At 36.8% G+C, this 22,163-nt stretch overlaps 1 protein-coding gene across 2 annotated transcripts; it reads right to left on the reverse strand.

Moving 5' to 3' along the window:
* Positions 1-111: 111 nt before the first annotated feature.
* Positions 112-21,915, reverse strand: LOC100252857 (eukaryotic translation initiation factor 2 subunit 3-like). Of its 2 annotated transcripts, XM_059740404.1 has the most exons (10): positions 21,778-21,903; positions 21,500-21,538; positions 6,763-6,954; positions 6,541-6,602; positions 5,943-6,055; positions 5,745-5,847; positions 2,192-2,419; positions 1,884-2,102; positions 999-1,259; positions 112-675 (listed from the first exon to the last, which is right to left on the reverse strand). In XM_059740404.1, the coding sequence occupies exons 3-10, from the start codon at positions 6,866-6,868 to the stop codon at positions 373-375; spliced, it is 1,395 nt and encodes a 464-aa protein (XP_059596387.1). In that variant the 5' UTR covers positions 6,869-6,954; positions 21,500-21,538; positions 21,778-21,903; the 3' UTR covers positions 112-372. The 2 variants fall into 2 exon arrangements, with proteins under 2 accessions (XP_059596387.1, XP_059596386.1); XM_059740403.1 differs by lacking the exon at positions 21,500-21,538 and having other exon boundaries at positions 21,778-21,915.
* Between the last annotated feature and the right edge of the window lie 248 nt (positions 21,916-22,163).

Consider the following 22,163-nt stretch of genomic DNA (forward strand, 5'->3'; position numbering starts at 1 on the left):
CAAGTAATGGAAAAATCAATTAATGAAGATAACACAGCACGGACCCTAATGAAGAAGCAAACCAAGGCTGCAGAAGAGGGTTATCAAACAGCTGACACTCAAGACAATGTCTTTACCCAACATCAACCATTGATATAAATGTCAGTTCAGTCGGAAAGATACTGAAGCAAAAAAAAGAATCAGTCTGGGGTACTTTCCTATCACAAAGCAAACAAATATCACAACCACAAGCATCCAGAACATGTTTTCTTCTCCACCTTAAAAAAATTGTTCCTAACAGTTGTCTGCCCTCCCACATTTTCCTTAATCCTCTTCTGCCGTATTACTCCTCTTTTCAGCCGCTTCTGTTTTACCTGTTGATTCAGTTCTCACTCAAATGGGGCTGGGTGGGACATCGAGAGTGGTTCCAGCTTGAATTTGGCCCCATCCAATCAGACGCCAATGCTTCTCAACTCTCCGACTAAGTGCAATCTTCTCCCCTCTGCTGGTGCACACAGGAGATGTGAGTTGCAACTTTGCCAAATCATTCCTAACAGCAAGGACTCGAGCACCTGTAGACATGGACCCAATATTCAACATGAGGATCTCTCCCTTAGTCAGCTTTGAAACCTTTCCCTGCTTTTCTGTTCCCTTAGTCCTTACACCAATAAGCCGTCGCAGCAGGAAGAAGTTTACCTGCAGAATTGGAGAACAGAATGATCAGCAACAAAGGTGTGCTTCATAATACGAGGATGCAAGTATTTTATTTTCTTTTCCACGGCATTTGAAAAAGCAAAATGAATTCTTTGGCTAGCATTTGCAAGGTACATTTCTTGGTTGCTGGTAACTAAAACCAATACAAGCGCTGATAAGCAAGAAAGGAAGAACAAATAATGAAAACTTCCAAAATACCACCTAAACTAAATAGAAGAAACAACAATTGCTTTGATGTGTAATGTTATCTGGGCATATATAGGAATAATACAAGTTTAATCAGTCCTGCAGGTTTAGTTGGTTACCTCTAGTTCAACAAAAACATCAGGGAGGGATCCAACCTCTCCAAGAACTTGCCCCACCAGGCGATCAGCTCGTGTTAAAGTGGGGTCCATGGTTGTGCCAACCCCAATGAGGCCTCCAGGCACAGCAAATTGCAGCTCATTTTGTTCAGCATACAATGAGACTATCCTAGAATATATTGGTGTGCATTTGATGTTCCCATTCTCATCTTTAACAACAATCCCAGGACGAACCTCAATAAACTGATTCACTTTCAAAACACCCTGCCAAGAACATAATGTCAAATGTGGTATTCAAAAATAAAAGATATCTGAGATGCCCAATTCCTAAAGATATCTATTTCCAGAAAAAAAAAAAAAAAAAAAAAAAAGAGGTTCTAGAAGGTAGTTTATCAATACCAAGGCTCAAACAAGGGTCTGTTTGGCCTATTCAAAATGCATCTCCAACAACATGAATTTGATTTTTCATAGATTTGTGAACAATCAAGGAGTTGTAGCCAACGGTGAGAACAACAGAAATCACTAGCCCAATATGAAGTGTTTTTTTATCTTTTTTTTTTTTTTTTTTTGGCTTTCTGCTGGAATCCACTCTTCCAGTTTACAGTTAAGAAATATGACTCAAATACACTCTAAATGTGATTTTGCTGCCCATTCTTCCACCCTAAGTCCATGAAGAAACCACGCTGGATGACTCAAGGCATTCTTTAAAAAAAACAAAAAAAACCTCTATGGTTTATTTCAGTTCAAAATATCCCTATCATGAAAGCAACAAGCTCGCTAGATCTTCCATGTGGAAGCAGATAAAGCATTTTGCATCAGCAGCATCCATGTGAAGCATTTACATAGTTCTTACTTCTGAATCTCTGAAGTAATAGAGGAGATACATACCCTGAGAATGCTTCCACCAGCAACACCACCTCTTATCTCATCAACCTCAAACCCAGGCTTATTGACATCAAATGACCGAATCACAATCATATTTGGTGGTGAAGTAAAGTCTCTCTCTGGAATGGGGATCTTTTTCACAATATATTCACACACAACATCAATATTATACTTCAGCTGCGCAGAAATTGGTACCACTGGTGCACCATCTGCAACAGTTCCCTGGTATAGTACAAGTTCAGCAATACAATTCATTGAAGTAAATTGACACATAACATATAAATTCAACTAGTGTGGTCTAAGGAAACTACCTGAATAAATTTCTGAATTGCTTCATGCTGGTTGATGGCTACATTTTCCTGAATGAGATCAACTTTATTTTGAAGGATTATAATATGCTGAAGACGCATTATTTCAACAGCAGCCAGATGCTCAGCAGTTTGCGGCTGTGGACAGCTTTCATTGGCAGCTATAAGAAGTAATGCCCCATCCATAATTGCCGCTCCATTAAGCATTGTAGCCATGAGAATATCATGCCCCTAGATGGGAAGATGAAAAAAGAAAAACATAAAAAAAAAATCACTAGACAGTAGACCCAGGCATTTAGGCCTGGACATCCAGAATCTTAAAGCCACCTTCTTTAATCCAATGGTGCAATATCACTGCACAGCAATCTACAAAAATGACATAAATGGAAAGAAAAGGCCATCAACAAAGGCATCCCTAATAATAACCATAACTACCTCACTAAACCAGTACCATGCCATCCAGCAACAAGCTCCAAAATTTACCAGGCATATATACTACTTTCAACATCCTGCTATTGCTGAACAAATCTCCAATAAACCACATAATGGGTTATTGCTGTGCACACATCACAAGTTGAATCTTCATATATGAGAAGATTGGTCTCTGTTGCTGTTCTTCCAATAAAGAAAATGACAAAGGGGTACCAACTTCGATGAGTAGTTTTGTGTCATACTATCATCAATATCTTCCATAACTTTCCTAATCTCTTTTTCAAATCTCAAACTAAGGCAACCCTTTCTTAATTTAAGTATCTCTATCAGACATAACTTCAGATTTTGGATATTTGCCTAAAGGAACAATAGGTCCACCACCCTTTTCCTTTAGAATCACCTACAGAAAGAATATGTTATGCCTAGCAGCAATGTAAATCATTTGATGGGTTTGAATCCATTTAGTAAAGAAACAACCTTCAAGCCACAAATTTGACACTGTTTACGAGTGACAGAATGCAAAACTAATATGCACTTCCAAGGATAAACTGGAGAAATACTGCATTAGAAAAATTAGAATGCCCTGGAGAGGGAGTGGATGTCTCACATTTGTTTTTTGCTAATGATACCCTAGTCATTTGTGAGGCTTCTCACTCTCAAATGATCTATTTAAGTTGACTTCTTATGTGGTTCAAAGCTATCTCAAGTCTGAAGATCAACCTTGAAAAAAGTGAATTAATCCCTATATGCAAGGTTGACAATGTTGAGTATTTGGCTGCAGAGTTGGTTTGTCATGTGGGTAACCTTCTGGCTACTTACCCTAGGTCTTCCTTTGGGCGCTTATTTCAAAGTGGATTCAGTGTGGGATAGGTTGGAAGAAAGTTTTGAAGGTAAGCTCTCAATGTGGAAAAGGTAGTATATTTTGAAAGGAGGGGGACTTACATTGATTTGTAGCACTTTATCCTGTTTGCCTATTTGCTTTATGTCTACATTCACCATCCCTAGTAAATCAAAATGAGGTTCAAAAAGATCCAAAGGGATTTCCTATGGGGAGTGAGCACATTGGAGAAAAAGTTGCACTTGGTGAATTGGTCGATCATATGTAGAGCTGCATCAAAAGTCTTTCTTCTCTTACTGTTGGAAAGTGGAATTGGAGATTTGCCTCTCAAGAAGATGTCTTTTGGAAGCAAGTTATTTAGGAAAAATATGGAGAGGAAGCTAAGAGGTTGGAGATCTTATGTTGTGAGAGGCAGGTATGGAGTGAGCCCTCAGAAAGCTATTAGAAAAGGGTGGGACATTATGAACTTCTAAAGTTTCTTTTGACATAGGGGATAGGAGAAGGATGAAGTTTTGGGTGGATGGATGGTGCAGGAGGAATCCTTACATGTGTCTTTTCACACCTTGTATGTTTTAGCTTTGAATAAAGTGGCGTAGGTAGTAGATGTTATGAGCAAGGGGAGGGGGGGCATCATTGTTTTACTAGACATTTGAACAACTGGGAGTAAGACATCATGAAGTCTCCTTTCTCAAGATTGCATGGGAAGTTTGTGAAGATGGGAAAGAAGGATAGGTTGTTGGTGTGGATTGGCTCAAGGAATGGTTCTTGGGAAAATCTCCCTATTCTGTTCTAGAGCCAAGGTACTCAATTCCTTTCCCTTAAGGCATTTTAGAAATTTATACTATACGTCCCAACTAAAGTAAGTTTTTTTCACTTGGGAAGCTTGTTAGAGGAATGTTTTGACTTTAGAGCAACTTCAAAGGAGAGGTTGGTCCTTGGCAAACAAATGTTACCTTTGTAAAAATGAAGTGGAGCCTACTGATCATATCCCTCTTCATTGCCCTAAAGCTAGGGAGATATGGCACTTGCTTTTTGCTTTATTTAGAGTCACTTAGGTGCTTCCTTTGTCGGTTAAGGAGGACCTATTAAGTTAGCATGACTCCTTTATGGGAAGAAAGCGAAAGAAGGTTTGGAAAGTTGTCCCATTGTGTATTTTGACTTTGTGGAAAGAGAAAAACCAAAGAGTGTTTGAAAATACAAACAAACGGTTCATTCTTTGAAGAGTTCATTTGTGATTAATCCGTAGTTATGGGCTAGGATGTCCATTGCCTATTTGGGTTTGTAAACTAGGTGGGGCCTAATTGAGGGAGGGAGTTGTTTTTTGCATTTTCCCTCATTTTGGCTATGCCTTTTGATTTCCCTTGTATGCAACGTATGTACCTTGGTGTATAGCCCTTTTCATTAATATATTTTTCTTCTTGCTTATCAAAAGATGAGTTTTTTTTTTTTTCCATGAGGGATGAAAATCCATTTTCTGATAAGTGAATTTTTAGCCTTTAGTATATAGACTCAAACCTAGAATGATAAGGATGAATCTCCAAGATCTATTCAAAAAAGAGAAGGAAAGAAACAAATAAATGATAGGTAGGATTAGTGTTAGTTGGAATTAAATTAGGATTAGCACTTATTAGAGTCAAATTAGGAGTAACTAATTAGGTTATAAAAGAATTAGAATAAGAGTTATAATAGGTTACTAGAATTCTAGCAGAATTTATATTTTTTAGATAAACCCATATAAATAAGGCTAATTGATGTAAACCAAAGTATTGATGATTAATAATGTTTTTTAGTGCCTCTTTGTAATACAATACTTTTGCTTATTTATCAAAAAACAAATAATGTTTTTAAGCAAACTTTGCAATTCTCAATAGTGAGATTCCATTGATTTTCTTCTAGGTTAAACCCCCAACAGGCTTTAGTGTGGCTCTAAGTTTCCTATCCCTTGTTCTCCTTACATTTCTTCTCTATATTTTATTTTATTTTGCTGTTATAAACTTTATCCTTTGTTCCTCTCCTTAAACCCTAAAAGATAAAAACCCTAGTCCACCTATTCAATTGTAGGCAGTCCTAAGGTTGTCCTACATCATAGAACCTCCCCAGTTTCCACCCCAACCCTTGCCACCTCAGTGAGGCCTCAGGAGCTTTATTAGAGGAAAAACTTGCACAACTGAAAACCAAGTATAACCACAAGAAAACTATTAAAGTGATTTGATACTCATCATAGAGAAATAATTCATACATTACAAAAGACAGCATTTTCTAGATATTAGCATTTTAACACCTTACCGGGCAATCTACAAAGGACACATGTCGTAGCAACTTCATCCTGCAGTTTTCAAACCCAGGCACATCACAGAGAGGACTATCTTCCTTTCCACTTCCATAGGCCCTGCAATAATATTTTGAATATAACAATGAAAAGCCTGAAGTTAACATGAAAAACAGATATATATATATATATATATATATTAGACATCACCCTACTTGTAGCACATGGGTCGAGGGCACCGTTCATCTTCACATTTGTATATCTTGGCATTTGCATATCCAAGTTTGATAGTAATGTTGCGCTCCAGCTCATTTTTAAAACGAACAGTCTGTAGATAAATAAACCATAAAGGACCCACCTTTCAGATTTAAGCCTGTAAATATTTTTAACAAAGTAATTAGAGGATTACTATGGTCAACCATCTTCTAAGTCAATGTTTTTTTCTCCAACGAAAAACCCAGCAGTAAGGAATAATTTTCCATAACCTAGCAAGTTCAGCTAACCAAAGCAGGGACAGAAACACATTTGAATCCCCACAAATTCAAAGAAACAAGATAGATTTCATTTTGTTGTTGCCTGAAGTTCTCAAGGGACTATCTTTATGTTAACTTAAGGCTTTTCATTATTATACTCATAGTTTGAATGTAACAATGAAAAGCCTGAGTTGGTCCAAAGGACTTGCTTCCTTTCCACTGAACAAACTAGCAAAAGAAGGTGACAATACAAATTTACACTCAACTCTTCTAAAGAAATAAAACTAATAAAAAGCAGTGTTAAATTCAAAAAAGAAACCCAAAAAAAAAAAAAAAACACCTGAACACCAGATATAGCTTTTACAACTGTGGACTTCCCATGAGCCACATGACCAATTGTGCCTGAAAAGATAAAATCAACTGAAATTATCAACTTCAACTGATATAAAAGATTAGGATTTACAGCTGACCATCACCTAGACAGGGATTTATAAAGCCTTCTGCAGTAAATATGATGACTAATCTAAGGTAAGGTAGTTCAAGCATTCCATAAGCTAATTACCGATATTTATAGTAGCCTGACGAGAAATAACTTCAGGTGAGAGCGGATGTAGTGTTGTCACATCCAGCTTGCTCAAATCCTGCTCCATCAACCCTCTTCGAGACATTTTACCTGCTCCTTAGGAAAGTAGTACTCCTCCAGAAAAAATAGTTCTATTCGCAAGATTCAATTAGATGGGAACCTGGGTTCAACCTACATTTAATTAAAGAAATGAAAACTGTGTTATCAACTAAAACATCCATCAACCATACTTGAAGAAAACACACGCATTATAGTTCAAAACTTGTAGTTTAAGACACAAATTCCAATCCTTTTACATCTTAGTATTAAGTAAATTCAGACTTCCAAATTTAACACTCAGCATAATCCTTCTTCCCAATTTCATTTATCTCTACAGAAAGGCATTTCTTCCATTAAGATTGTAAATTGCTTTTTCATCCTTGATGCATTTTATGCAGTGGTTGTGCTCCAAGTTCTAGAGTGGGGCTGTGGCTGCTGTGGATTGCATCTTTTGTGTTCTCACATGTATACTTCCAATGTACTGTGTTTGCTACTTTTAAATGATGCTTTTATACATACATACATACATACATACATGTATGTATGTAACACACACACATGAAATTACTCGATTTTATAATTCATTGTTCTTCTACTTGCATGAAAATGAAAAATTCGACAAGATAGGTATCAGAGTCAACTAACAATTACTTGGAAGTAATAAAATTAAAACCAACATCATATGTTAAAGAATTAGTTCACTCTATATATTGTGTGCACTTTAAATCACCAATTCCAATCACTTTACATTATGATACAAGTAAATCCAAATGCATAAATTCAACATCTCAGGATAACCCTCCCCACAATTTATTTTCTTGAAACTGTAAATTGCCTTTTTCCCTGGATAAATAATGAAAATTTGAATTCATTTCAGTTAACTTATACAACTTTATGCCAAAGAGCTCTACTAAATTTATGGTGCATCAAACTCATACTCAACAAGAGTTACTTTCTAAAACAATAGTCATTCAAATTGAAAAAAAAAAAAAACAAAAGGCATACAAATACAGCATGCAGAACCCAAATTAAAATCACAAATTCCAATCACGTTACATTATGATGCAAATAAATTCAAACCAGGAATTCAACATCTCAGCATATATCTTTCCACCAATCACTAACCATCACATAAAGAAAATTTCTTTCACTTGAACTCTAAATTGCTAATTTTTTTTATCCAAATAAATTATGAAATTTTCAATGCTAATTATACTGAAACTACATAATTCTAAACATATAGTTCTCTTAAATCCAGTGTGCATTGAAGAAGCATCGAGTCACTTCCAAAAAACTTAATATCTATAAAACATTCAAATTTGAAACCCATACTTAAAATCACAAACCCTTATCACTTCACAAAATCAAGTGAATCCAAGCTCATGAATTCACCATCTCAGAATAAGCCTTTCCCCCAATTTTAGTTCAATTTCTTTCACTGGAACTGCAAAAGTGCTTTTCTTTCCAAATCAATAATAAAACATTTTACTTTAGTTCCATCAGAGCCACAGTTTTTTGCAAAGAACTCTACCAGAACACTCAGCAATGAGCTAATGCTAAGTTACTTTCTAAAGCTGTAACTATTCATGTACAACATTCAAGAAACATACATGTACAACATTAAAACTCATCTGAAATCTTGATTTCCAACCACTAACATTATAATACAAGTAAATCCAAACATATGAATTTAACATCTAAACATATAACCCATTCCACAACTTTAAGTACACAAAAGGAAATTTCCTTTCACCACAACTGAAAATTGCTTGCTTCTAGAAAAAGTAATGAAAAATGTAACAATAGAAATCTCTTGCAAATAGTTCCATCAAAATCCACTCTCCACTGAGTTAATGTTGAGAAATTTTCTTAAACCCTAATTATTGAAATTAAGTAACATACATTCAAAACATCCAAAACCTTGTATTTAGAATCACTTCACTTCTATTTCTCCTTTTGGGCCTCTTGTATCAACGCATTTAAAGACATTCCAATCAATGTTATTGGGCTCACTGGCTTTTGGTTTATAATTCAAAAAGGTTGCAATATTGACCTCAATTGGCTTTTGGTTTATAATTCAAAAGGGTTGTACAACAATGAGAGGAGCTTTACCTGGAAATCGATATATATCCTCAAGTTGACTAAACCTTTTGTATAGGTCTCCTTGTATAGTGGAGGAGTTTAGCCTCACTTTGATCAGCTTCTTTTATTTTGTGGGGAGGACCCCTCATCCTTCTCATGTTTTTTTATCCATAATTAATACATCTTTCTTTCTAATAAAAATAAATAAATAAAAAAATTGATAGGTAAATATAGCTTGTATTAGAAGTGCCTAGAAGCGGTGAAAACAGTACATACAAAGTATACAATCAAAACACCAAAAAAGCTAGGCAAAGAAGACAAAAAAAACTTTCCCCTATCTAGACATATAGTCATTCTATAAAGTCAATCATAGACAAAGTATGATCCTCTATAAATACCCTAGCCCAATTTACAAGAGTATACAAAAAGGAATGTTCTAAATCTTGGTTCGACTGTTTGATATCATTGAACACTCTTTCATTTCTTTCCTTCCATAAGGTCCACAATAAGCATAAAGGGGCAGCCCTCCAAGCCTTCTCCCTCCTCTTACCCACAAAGGCACCATGCCAACCAAAAGCAAATTCCTTTTAATTGAAGAATGCAAAACCCACTGCACACCAAAAAGGGAGAAAATCAAACTCCAAAGCATTGTAGCCTTTTTACAAAACAAGAATAAATGATCACTAGTTTCCTCTTTCTCTTTACACAAGTAACACCTATTTGGCATATTCTATCCCCTCTTTTTGAGCTGGTCAATGGTCAAAATTCTGTTCCAAGACGCTTCTCAAGCAAAAAAGCTCACCCTCATAGGAGCCCAAGACCTCCAAATAAGACCCCAAGGAAAAGGGTCACTATAGGCCCTTGTGAAGGAAAGGTAGAGGGATCTAACAAAGAAAATGTCATCCCTACTTTCTTTACAGCTCAAAACATCCTCCACTTCTCCTCACTACCAAAGGATTCAAATTTCGAAACAAGCCCTCCACCTCTTCCAATTCCCAATCATTAGAATGCCTTAAGAAGTGAGGATTCCAACAACATGACTCCCCATTCCCCTCCTAAGCATTTGACACCCACTCGTCTTTGTTAACCGCCAACCGGTATAGGTTAGGGAAAGCTTCTTTCAATGTTTGGTCCTTACACCACAAGTCCTTCTAAAACTTGACATTTCTCCCATTCCCAACAATAAAACGAGATCTACAACAAATACCCTCCCATTCTTTTCTAATGGCTTTCCACACCCCCACACCATAGCCTCCCCTGGCTACTCTCAAACACCACCCTCCTTCCTCTAACCAAAATTTGTTGATGATGACTTGTTTCCAAAAGGGCTCCCTCTCTATCGCAAATCTCCAACTCCACTTCCCAAGTAAGGCTTTGTTTAAATCCACAAGTCTACGAATTCCCAAGCCTTCCTCCTTCTTATCAGTACAAACCAAGTTCCAATTCACCAAGTGGGGTTTTTTCTCTAAGGCACCACAAACCACAAAAAGTCCCTTTGAATCTTTTCAAGTCTTGCAAACACCTTCCACGGAATAACACAGAGAGATAGGAAGGAAATAGGGAGAGTTGATAAAGTGCTTTTTATCAAGGTGAGCCTCCCCCCTCCCTTAGAGAGATATAGCCTTTTCCACAAAGACAGTCTTTTCCTAAATCTCTCTTCCACTGCATCCCACACTGTTGAAGATTTGGAGGCACCCAAAGGAAGTCCCAGATAAGAAGTAGGGAGTTTCCCATCACCGAAACAACATCCTCCAAATACTAAATCTTTTCTACAGGGATAACCTCACTTTTATCTCAATTCACTTTTAAATTGGAGATCGCCTTGAACCACAAAAACACCCAACTCAAGTATCTTAGATTTTCACTGTTAGCGCTGCAAAAAATTAGTGTGCCATCAACAAACAGGAGATGGAGCAAGTCCTTCCCTTCCCCACTGTTTTTTCCCATCTTAAACCCCTCAACGAAGCCCCCACACTGGCTTTAGTCAGCAGTTGACTAAGAACTTCCATGACCAAAATTAAAAGATAGAGGGATAGTGGGTCGCCTTGTCTCAAGCCCCTAGTGCTACGGAAAAATCCGAAAGGAGTTTCATTGATGAAGAATGAGAAGCTAGCAGTGGAGATACACCACCTAATCCAGCTAATCCACCTTTCTCCAAACCCCATATTAGACATGACAGCAAAGAGGCAGTCCCAGTTGACATGGTCAAATGCCCTCTCAATGTCCAATTTTAGGAGTCGTCCAAGGATGTTGCCCTTTAACCTAGAATCCACAGCCTCATTTGCGATCAAGGCAACATCCAAAATTTGTCTACCCTGAATAAAGGCATGCTGGTTATTTGAAACCAACACCCCCACACCTAACTTCAACCTGTTTGCCAGGACTTTGGCGAGAAGCTTGTACAATCCCCCCACCGGACTGATCGGTCTGAAGTATTTCAACTCTTCTATACCCCTTTTTTTTGGAATTAGTACTAAGAAAGTGGAGTTTAAGCTCATCTGGAACGTGCCAAGGCAGAAGAAATCTTCAAAGAGAGCCATAATCTCAGCTTTAGTGAAATCCCAGCAGAAGTGCCAAAACGCCATGGTGAAGTTGTCTAGGCCTGGCGCTTTGTCACCAAAAAGGCTAGAAAGGGCTTCAAACACCTCATCTTCCGAAAAAGGCTCTTCTAAGTTTCTAGACCTTTCTTCTCCCAACACTCTAAACTGAAGACTCCCAAGACTCAGCCTGCAGTCCCCATTTTAGTCAGTAGAGTTTGGTAAGCCCTGTACACCCCAGCCTTGATCTTTTCTTCGTCAATCAGTGTAAACCCATTAATTTTCACCTTAGGATGCCTCCGAACACTCCCCCTAGCATCAACTGCACCCCAATCCAAAATCTACCAACACCCAGACTTTTCACCACCTTTAACAACATTCTCTTGCATTTTTGTCTCAATAAGACAAACCATATATGTCTTCTAGGACCTAACCACCGACGCAACCTGGCCCAACTCAGAAAAGCCCCCTCCACTAAGCTTTAACCCATCACCTACAGGGGGCAGACTGGTCTCTGCACCAACAACTGCTCCCATCACATCAAGGATAGTGCCCTCTTCCCCTTTTGCAGAGAATAGCGAGTCATCCAATGACACCAAGCTAGTCCCCTTCATAGAAAGAACTTCAACTACTCTTCGAGGGTGTGTGACCCATCCACACCCTCATCCCCTCCCCCCCTTCCTTTGCAACGCTGCAAGGGTTGCACCTTGCTCTTTTAAGGAGGAGTCTCCTACCATAGCTAGATCGCGTAACCAGTGGAACCAAGCACCACTTGCAAAAAACTAGGAAAGTTCCACCCTCTGATTTTAACGAAAATCCTAACCCACTGCTGCAAAAACCTACATTCCAACGTATCCTCATCAATAGCCACTAGCTTCCCCCAAACTTTTGAACTAACTATTCCCCCAAAGATGCAAAGGGAGACCCAGAATTCTAACCCACACCTCGCAAAACTCCTTGTCCTCAATGAGACACCCAACAGAGGGGTTCCACCAATCCAAAAAGAGACCTTTTCCCCTAAACCACTTCACCCCTGTATGAAGCACCCACTTAGTTACTAAAGGCTATACTCAGGTTTATGGTTCTGATTATGGTGACACATTCTCCCCTGCTGCCAAGATTGCTTCTGTCCGTTTGCTTCTCTCCATGGCTGCTATGTGTTCTTGGCCTCTTTATCAGTTGGATATTAAAAATACCTTCCTTCATGGTGATCTTGCCGAGGAAGTTTATATGGAGCAACCTCCTGGTTTTGTTGCTCAGGGGGAGTCTGGTTTAATGTACAGGTTACGCCGTTCTCTATATGGCTTGAAACAATCTCCTCGAGTATGGTTTGGTCGTTTTAGTTCTGTTGTTCAAGAGTTTGGCATGCTTCGCAGTACAGTAGACCATTCAATTTTCTATCATCATAACTCCTTGAGGCAGTGTATTTATTTGGTTGTTTATGTGGATGACATCGTCATTTCAGGCAGTGATCAGGATGGTATTCAGAAACTAAAGCAACATCTTTTTACCCACTTTCAGACCAAAGACTTGGGGAAACTCAAGTATTTCTTGTGAATTGAGATAGCTCAATCTAGTTCCGGTGTGGTCCTTTCCCAAAGGAAGTATGCTTTAGACATCCTGAAAGAAACTGGTATGTTAGACTGTAAACCAATAGACACACCTATGGATCCGAATGTCAAACTTGTACTAGGACAGGGGGAGCCTTTAGGAGACCCTGGGAGATATCGACGGCTTGTAGGTAAATTGAACTATCTCACCATTACTCGTCCAAACATTTCTTTTCCTGTGAGTGTTGTTAGTCAATTCCTATAGTCACCATGTGATAGCCATTGGGATGTCGTAATCTGCATTCTTCGATATATCAAAAGTACATCAGGCCAAGGTGTGTTGTACGAGAACAAAGGTCATACTCAGGTTGTTGGTTACACAGATGCAGATTAGGCTAGCTCACCCACAGATAGACGTTCCACTTTAGGGTACTGTGTTTTTATTGGAGGTAATCTAATATCTTGGAAGAGTAAGAAACAAGATGTAGTGGCCAGATCTAGTGCCGAAACTGAGTATCGAGCTATGGCTTTGGCAACATGTGAACTCATATGGTTGAGACATCTTCTTCGAGAGTTAAGATTTGGAAAGGATGAACAGATGAAACTCATCTGTGATAACCAGGCCACATTACGTATTGCATCCAATCCAGTCTTTCATGAAAGGACCAAACATATTGAAGTTGACTGTCACTTCATTAGAGAAAAGATCGCATCAGGATGTGTTGCTACAAGTTTTGTTAATTCAAATGATCAACTAGCAGACATCTTCACTAAATCTCTCAGAGGTCCTAGGATTAAATACATTTGTAACAAGCTTGGTGCATATGACATATATGCTCCAGCTTGAGGGGGAGTGTTGAATATAATGAATTTATAGTGTACAATCTTTCCTTTTTTTTTAATATAGGTCACATGTATGGTAGATATATATTTTCTCAATTGTAAGTAGATACTAAATGAATGAGAATCAAGGTTTTCTTCTCTCTCTCTCTTAACAATAACTAATAATATTAAATTCATTTTATTTATTTTGTACTTTAAAGTTCTTTCTTTTCCTTTTTTAATATAGGAGTGCTTTATTCTTTTCTCTTCTTCTTTTTTCCTGGTTGATCTTCCTTTTCTTCCAAATTGACATAGCTTTTCCAAAAATTTGCTTAACATTTGAACAATATGGGAAAGCATTGATTAACTATGAGATATAACGACCTACTAATTAATTGTTGGTAAGTTGAAGGATCTAATAGAAATTCACAATAAAACCTTTTTTTTTCTATAAATAAGAGAATGTATTAAAAGTGCAACTAACGCACGAGAGTACACATGACATATACAAAGAGTACCAAGAGGCAAAAAAAAAAGAGGGAAAACAAAAAACCACTCCCTTCCTCAACAAGAACACAATCAATCCATGAAATCAATTAAAGGCATAGTGTTTCCATCTATGTACAATGAATCCAAAAAGATAGATTGTTAAGAAAAGAGCTTTTGAGTCTTTGATTTGACATCTACTCATCTTCAGACACTCTTTGATTTCTTTCCTTCTTAATAGTCCAAAATAGCATTTCGAAACTTGGAAACTACTTTTCCCATCACTTTCTTGCGTCTATTGGCAAATACGTTCATTAATAATTTATATAGGCCTCCTACCAAGCTTTTAGGCCTAAAATTCTTAGATCTTTTGCTCCTTTCTTCTTAAACTTTTTACAAACCTACCGTGCTCATGAAACTCATTAAAAAAACTTAACACTTCAATTTTCACAAACTCCCAACTAAAGTGCCAAAGGGCCACAGAAAAGCCATCTAAGCCAAGGGCTTTGTCACCACTCAACTCTAAAATGCACCAAACACCTCCTCCGTGAAGGTCTCCTCCAACTTCCTAACTTCTTGATCATCTAGCACCTCAAAGGACATAGCATCAATGCCATGCCTCCAATCCTCTTCTTCAAGAAAAAGGGTTTTAAAAGCTTAAGCCACCCCCTCCTTTATATATATATCTCTCCCTCTCTCTTTCTTTTGTAAGTCACACCCCATTCACTTTAATCTTAGCAAGAAAAATTCTTCTTTTTATAGGCACCAATGGAACTCTCTAGAACCTTGGAGGGTTCCTTACAAATCAGAAGATTCTAGAATACCCTACACAATTCTATGTACAACCCTATGTACAAGAGATCTCTAAAATTCTCTAGAAAATCTTGAACTCCTCTCATGCCTTCCACCATAGTGTAGAGATGTGTGGACATATCTAGGCATCTCTGGAACCTTCCACACTCTTCCCTCCAATGGCTTAGTGTAGATGGCTCTAGGAGTCTCCAAAAGCTTCCTGAACTCTATATAAACCCATGAGGAGGCTCATTTGAAGCATCCTGTGACAATAAGCCATCTTATGAAAAAAAAAACTTGGTATTTCTATCTCCTGTCTTAAGCCAAATTTCCCTTCATTTTTGTCTCCAAGATGCTTCTTCCATCAAAGCCCATATTTGGTAATCTTCGTTGGAAAAAAATCTTCCTAGCTACTACCTCAACAAGAAACAGTGCACTTTCCCTCTCCTTAGTATCCCAAAAACCTAATTGCTTAAAAGCCTCCTCCTTCCTCATCAAGACATCATCAAACACCTCTTTATTTCAATAATAACTTCAGGGATTTTAACTTGGAAGCCAAAATGAAATTGGCAAAACAAAAAATGATTAAGACAACCTTCGACAGCTCTAAAAACCCTTCCTCCCTTGACCACATATTTTCAAACCTAAAGAGAGTAGGACCTTTATATCTAGCAAGATAGGCAAATGGTCAAAAACAGGTCGTGATTAGGCACTTTGAACCACCCCACTGAAGTGACTTTCCCACCCCTCAAACACTAGGAAATGATCCAATCTGGAAAGAAAAAGATTGTTTTGCCTACCACACCAAGTTAAAGGACCCCCTACCAACAAAAGATCCCTCAACTCTAACTCATTGATAATATCAAAGAATCTCTTCATTGAAGCAATTAATCCGGTGCCACTCTTGCACATTGGAATCCCCTCCTACACACCACAACTCATCCCATAACCCTTTTGATGGCCTCTAACTCTAGTCAAAGATCCTCTCTATCCTTTCCATAAGAAGGTCCATATACCGCTATGAAAATCCAAACAAATTCATCCTCCCTATTCTCAAACCTACACAAAATGGAGAACTCACCTACCTCCAACCCTATCAAATCTACCAATCTATTGTTCCAAAAAACAAGAACCTCTCCAATAGTACACCTAACATTCACAAAACCCCACTCTAAGAACCAACCCATACCTAAACTTCTAACAATCTCCATCGTCATAGACTAAATTTTGGTTTCTTGAAGATAGACCACATTTACTTTCTGCATCCTTGTCGTGGAATTGATTATTTTCCTTTTCTCCCTATCATTAACCCCTCTTAACATTCCAAGATGAAATTTTTAATATCAAACCTCCAACCCTATCAAATCTACCAATCTATTGTTCTAGAAAACAAGAACCTCTCCAATAGTACCCTTGACATTCACAAAACCCCACTCTAAGAACCTACTCATACCTAAACTTCTAACAATCTCCATCGTCATTGACTAAATTTTGGTTTCTTGAAGATAGAGCACATTCACTTTCTGCATCCTTGTCATGGAATTGATGATTTTCATTTTCTCCCTATCATTAACCCCTCTAACATTCCAAGACAAAACTTTTAATATCATTGACCAACTGGAACAAGATCCCACCCAACCTTGTCCCTACCTCCCCTCCCAGAGGCTCCTCCACCATAGTTAATGGAGCTTTCCAACTTTTTAAGCTCCCTATCAAACTTAGATGAGGCAACCTTTTTCTTCCCCTTTCTAAGCTTTCAACTCTTCAACTCCCTTCTCTACTTCATCTTAATTAGAAACGACAAGATCTCCTCTTCGAAACCCATTGTAGGCATACCTAAAAAGTTGCAAAAAGCAGCCAAAGAACTGAAGGACAACTCATCTTGCGTAACCACCCCTCCTTTTGGAGCCCCCTTTAAGAGCTTATCCCCTTATTTCTCTCATCCTCAGAAACCTCAGCACCTGATTTCTCAAACCTAGCCAAATCCACTTCTTACATCAGCTAGAACCATTCTCAGCAGGCCCTACTTGAGAAAATCAGAAAACTTGCCTCCCTCCTCTCCCACACATTCTACAGTTGCATCCCCCCTCAAGGATCTCAGTCATCACCCCAACCCCAGATGGAGAAGAAGTAGAAGAAGGCCTTGACCTCAAAGAGGAACCCATAGAAGAAGCACCTGAGAATCTTGACGCTTCAACTAGGAGAGCTTCGTCGGTAGGAGATTGTTCAACCGTTGTTGTCGACATGTCAGCTTCAACATCTGGAATGAATAGAAACTCTTGACTGTCTCTTCTCTCTGAAGTAGCACCATCCACTGAGAGCTTATAAACCAAACCCTTAAGATGCTCCAACCCGGGCCCAATTAGAGGGTAATTAAACCTCAAAGTAGTAGTTGTCAATTTAGACAAAATTCCATACATAGCATGCCTTTTTCTTGACACTAAGAGCCTTAAGCATGGCTCTTCTCCAAATATTATAGTTTTCTCCTTTTAATGTATAAGAAACTAAAATCTTTCCTATTTGATAAATGCATAAGGTAATAACTCATGGAATTACATTTTTCCAAAGTGACTCTATGACAAGGGATTAAATTTCGGATATAAATAGTGACAAATGATGCATGAAACAAAGAAAAAGAGAAAAAAAAAATAACAACGTGATAAAACAAGTAAAGCAATTAATATTATTAAGTTATAGTTATTTATCAAAGATATATATATACATAGTTACAAATTTGAACATATATCATATTGATATTTATACACATGGAATGCTAAAATTTTAGAGAGAAATATTCAATAAAAAATAGAAACAGGGCTTATCCAATAATTGGCTTCATATTTTAACACTATGGGAGAGGTTTGACTAAGTGACGATCAAATATACAACCTACCAAGTAATCATTGGTAAGTTAGGATCTAATAGAAACACACCAAGGAAAACTTGAATTAAGCATGCTTTAAGAGCTTGAAGCATGGGTTTACATTAAACAACATAGTTTTATCCTTTAGTGTGGAGAAGACCCAAGAGCCCATCTAACTTGTGTGTGGTACAAAACTCATGATGCAGAACTTTTTTAGTTCATCCTATTGACTCTGCTCATTACAAATAATCATCTAGCTATTTTGATTTGAATGAGTTGGGTCTCCTAAGATACATATAGTCAGCCCTTTCGGTGTCTTGGTGATACAAACCATTCCTATTTGATGAATGAAGATGGTAATACTCGTGGAATTAGGTTTTAAAAAAGTGACACCATGACAAGGATCAAAAGTGGGATATGAATAGCAATAAAGTATACTTAAAACAAAGAAAAAGAGAAAAAAAATCATACACCATGATAATATGGGTAAAGCAATTAATATTATTAAGTCACAGCTACAAATAATTACATGTACCATAATTATTTATATACATGGAAGACTAATTTTAGAGAATAATATACAATAAAAATAGGAATAGTGAATATTTTTGTTGTCCAATATAATCCTAAAATTTAAAAGTTTGAGGTTTTATTTCTTAATTCCTTTTTATTTTTAATGGGCAATAAGAAAACACACACACACACATACATATATACAAATAGGAATAACAAAACAGAAAGGAGCCTGTAACAAGGGCACAACAAGGACAAGAAAAGTATACAATTAACGTTGGAGAAGAATTTGGCGTTGATTCTAATTCCCAATACTTCATGCCTATGCAAATGTGAATTGACTCATGGAAAGCAAAAAAATATTAAGAACATTAATATCTATTTCAGTAACTGATTAGAAAATTTTTTAAATTGAAAAAGCCAGACAAAAAGCATGAAAATAATCTCAATAAAATTTAATTTTTATTCATGCATAAAATTATTTCATATTTCATAAAACTTTATCACAATTAGAACTAAAAGTAAAATATTATTCCAAATCTAACCTTACTACAAAATGAGTTTTATAAAGCATTGTTTTGAGATGAAGCAAAGGGATTGCCAAATTTACAAGATTATCACCATAAAATTAGTTATATTTAGCATATCTCTAAGTGAGCATTTGGATTTCTTGTATCATCTTCAGATTATCTAGAGATATTATAAGTAATCATGTAAATGTATTTCTATTTTCAGATTATCTAGAGATATTATTCCAAATCTATTTCTATAAATGTATTTTTATTTTCATTTTTTGTTTATTTTGATAAGTAATCATGAGATATTATAAACATGCGTCAAAGAAAAAGTGCGACAAGGTACACAAGAAACATACAAAGAGCACCAAGAAAACAACAAAAAAGCCAAGGAACAACCAAGGCAGGAAAACTAAAAAACAACTCCCTCTCTTACCAACAACCCAACCGATCAACAAAATCAACTAGAGACAAACTGCATCACCTATATACATCTTTACCCATAAAAAGGAAAATAAAAAAAAAATAAAAATAAAAAATAAAATATTACAGAGGAAAGTGTTCTTCAAAATTTGGATAGACTGTTCCTCATTCTCAAACAACCTTCAAATTCTCTCTTTCCAAATAGTCAAAAAATACGTAAAGGAGTAACTATCCAGACCTTCTTATGCTTCTTACCAATGAAGGACCCATGCCACCCTAACAGAGTTTCTCTCACTATGGTCAATAGAACCCAAAGACCACCAACCAAAGAAAATAGCAATTGTCAAAGATCCCTTACCAAGGGACAATGAAGGAGAATATGATCTATTAATTCCTCTTCCACTTTACATAAACATCTATTAACCAACGTTCATCCCCTTTTTTGCAACTAATCAAGGGCCAAAACATCTCCTAGACAAGCTTCCCATGTAAAGAAAGTCACTTTAGATGGAGCCTAAGACTTCCAATGACCCCCGCTGGAAAAGAAGGTGAACTCCCCAACTTTAAGGCAGCATAAAAAGACTATCCACATTACCCTATCCTCTCCTCTATTCACGATCTTTCCTTAAAATCTTGCAAAAAATTGTTCTATATTATCAAGTTCCCTATCTTTCGTAGTTGTTAAATTTGCTTTTAACAGTTCAAAATATATTTACCCTCCAAAACATCCTCATTTTGAACATGTAATATGTTAACTAAAGTCTAACTTCAATACGACAAATAACATCAACACAAGTTCTTGATTGCTTTTCCCCCTCTTTCTAACGTAAATCAAACTAGATTATGGAAATTAAGTTCCAACCATATGATCATAATAAACACCAAAGCCATGAGAATCTTGAAAGAAAAAAAGGCATGAGAAACTTAAAGAGCCTAAATGCATGAGAAAAGGGAAACTAGGGCATGTGTGGTCTTCCCTATGGATATAAGGAAACTGGAAAAATCATTGCCTTGTTTCCTAAGGCCTTGTTTTTATTGTTCATGGAAGCCGCAAGTTCATTTTCCATCAAGTGAACACAAGTCATTGAGTTTTTCAATGTTCGAGGACCTTTTAATGTTTTGGAGTATTTATTCTTCATATATACTACATATCATCCATCAACTTTTATCTGTTTGTCAACCACCAAATATGGCTAATTTAATTATCAAAAACATATTGAAGTTGCAGCTTTTGGTAAGATTTAGTCTTCATTATGTGTATTGAATTAGACTATTGGTATAATAGGAATGCAAACAATTCTGAAATGCGTCAGACATGTTCATAAGAGACTAATACCACTAAAGGGGGAGACAAGGACCAAATACATGTAAGACAGGCATAACTAAAAGAAAAATGGTAGAAGGAAACAGAATGTCAACTGGGGACATAACATACTAAGAAGAGCCCAGGATTTTATGTGTATTCCTCTAATAATTAAAGGAACATTTCACATGAGAGCTCAAATCCAATGAATATCTGGCATCATATATGACTCAGATTAGTCACTGTAGAGTGACATTGGAATAGAAAAGGACATGGTGGATAAGGCAAGGACTGCAAACTTCAGATTGGTAATTGTGAAAACCAGGGAGTGCATAAATGAAAGACATCATCATCTTGTATAAGGCTTTGCTTCAGCTTATATTCTTCTTCTCAAAAATGTTTTATTCTTATTGAAGCTCCAGACAAAAAAAAACAAAGAAAAGGAAAAATCAGCACAACTAAGCCTAAACGTCACTGAACTTTAAGTAAAGTGGCATTTTCCTGTATTCACAAATCATCGCTGGAGTGAATTTTAAATTCAAAATTTTAATTAACTTCTTCACATTTTCTCTGTATTTAAACTATATCTGTTTTTATACAAGAAAACATTCCCAAATAGCAACGACCATTAATCTAACAAAATATTCAGTCTGAGCTGTAATCCAAAGTGGGATTAGTTCCACTGCTGTTCATAGAAAACCCCTCGAATTCAAAACTTCCAGCATTGGCATTCCCAAGTCATAAATTCTCTGTTTGGTTGCCAATAAAATGAAGAAAAATAAAAAGAATACCACATTTTGAGTTCTATGTTATCTCTCTCACTTTCCTTGCTGCCAAAAATCCAAAAACAGAAAAATAAAATAAAATAAAAATTAAAACTCAGATCAACTAAGCCAAAGAGTCATATGATTTTTTGGAAAACAGTAATTTTATGTATTCTAGAGCGTTCTATGGTCAAATTTAAAATTGAAAATTTTCTTCCATTTTAACGTTATTTTCTCGGCATCCAGACAATTGTATCTAACCAACAAGTCGATTGATTGAACGGGAGTAGAGATTGGAACAGTACCTTGAACGGAGGTATCCACCGAAGCGCAGCGTTTGGAGAAGGAACGATTGAATGCTTATATGAAAGAAAGATCGGCGGTCCTTGTGCTGCAAGCAAACCCTAAAGCAGTGTGGAACGTGAGTTCAGTCCGGTGATAATGGGCTGATGCCGTGGCCGGCCCAATTCTTGAATTAATAAGCTCTAAGTGGGCTGATTTCTAATTCAGGACCAAATTTTGTAACTCATAGTTTGGGCTGGTTTTTTTCATTTTTTAACTTGTACAACAACTTTAAATAAATTAATTAATTAATTAAAAAATGGCAATAATAAAAATATTGTCAAATTTACTGTACTTTTTTCCACATAAGAAGATGTCTCTTTAAAAAAAAATACTTTTCACGATTTTC

The sequence above is a fragment of the Vitis vinifera genome, chromosome 10 (assembly GCF_030704535.1).
Source record: "Vitis vinifera cultivar Pinot Noir 40024 chromosome 10, ASM3070453v1".
Lineage (NCBI taxonomy): Eukaryota > Viridiplantae > Streptophyta > Magnoliopsida > Vitales > Vitaceae > Vitis > Vitis vinifera.

Excerpts from the sequence above, each read along its gene's own strand:
- LOC100252857 (XM_059740403.1), bottom strand. The coding sequence starts at position 6,868 with ATGTCTCGAAGAGGGTTGATGGAGCAGGATTTGAGCAAGCTGGATGTG. Across the intron at positions 6,603-6,762 it reads TCAGGCTACTATAAATATCG|GCACAATTGGTCATGTGGCT; the intron begins GTAATTAGCTTA and ends TTATCTTTTCAG. Across the intron at positions 676-998 it reads ATGTTTTTGTTGAACTAGAG|GTAAACTTCTTCCTGCTGCG; the intron begins GTAACCAACTAA and ends CCAATTCTGCAG.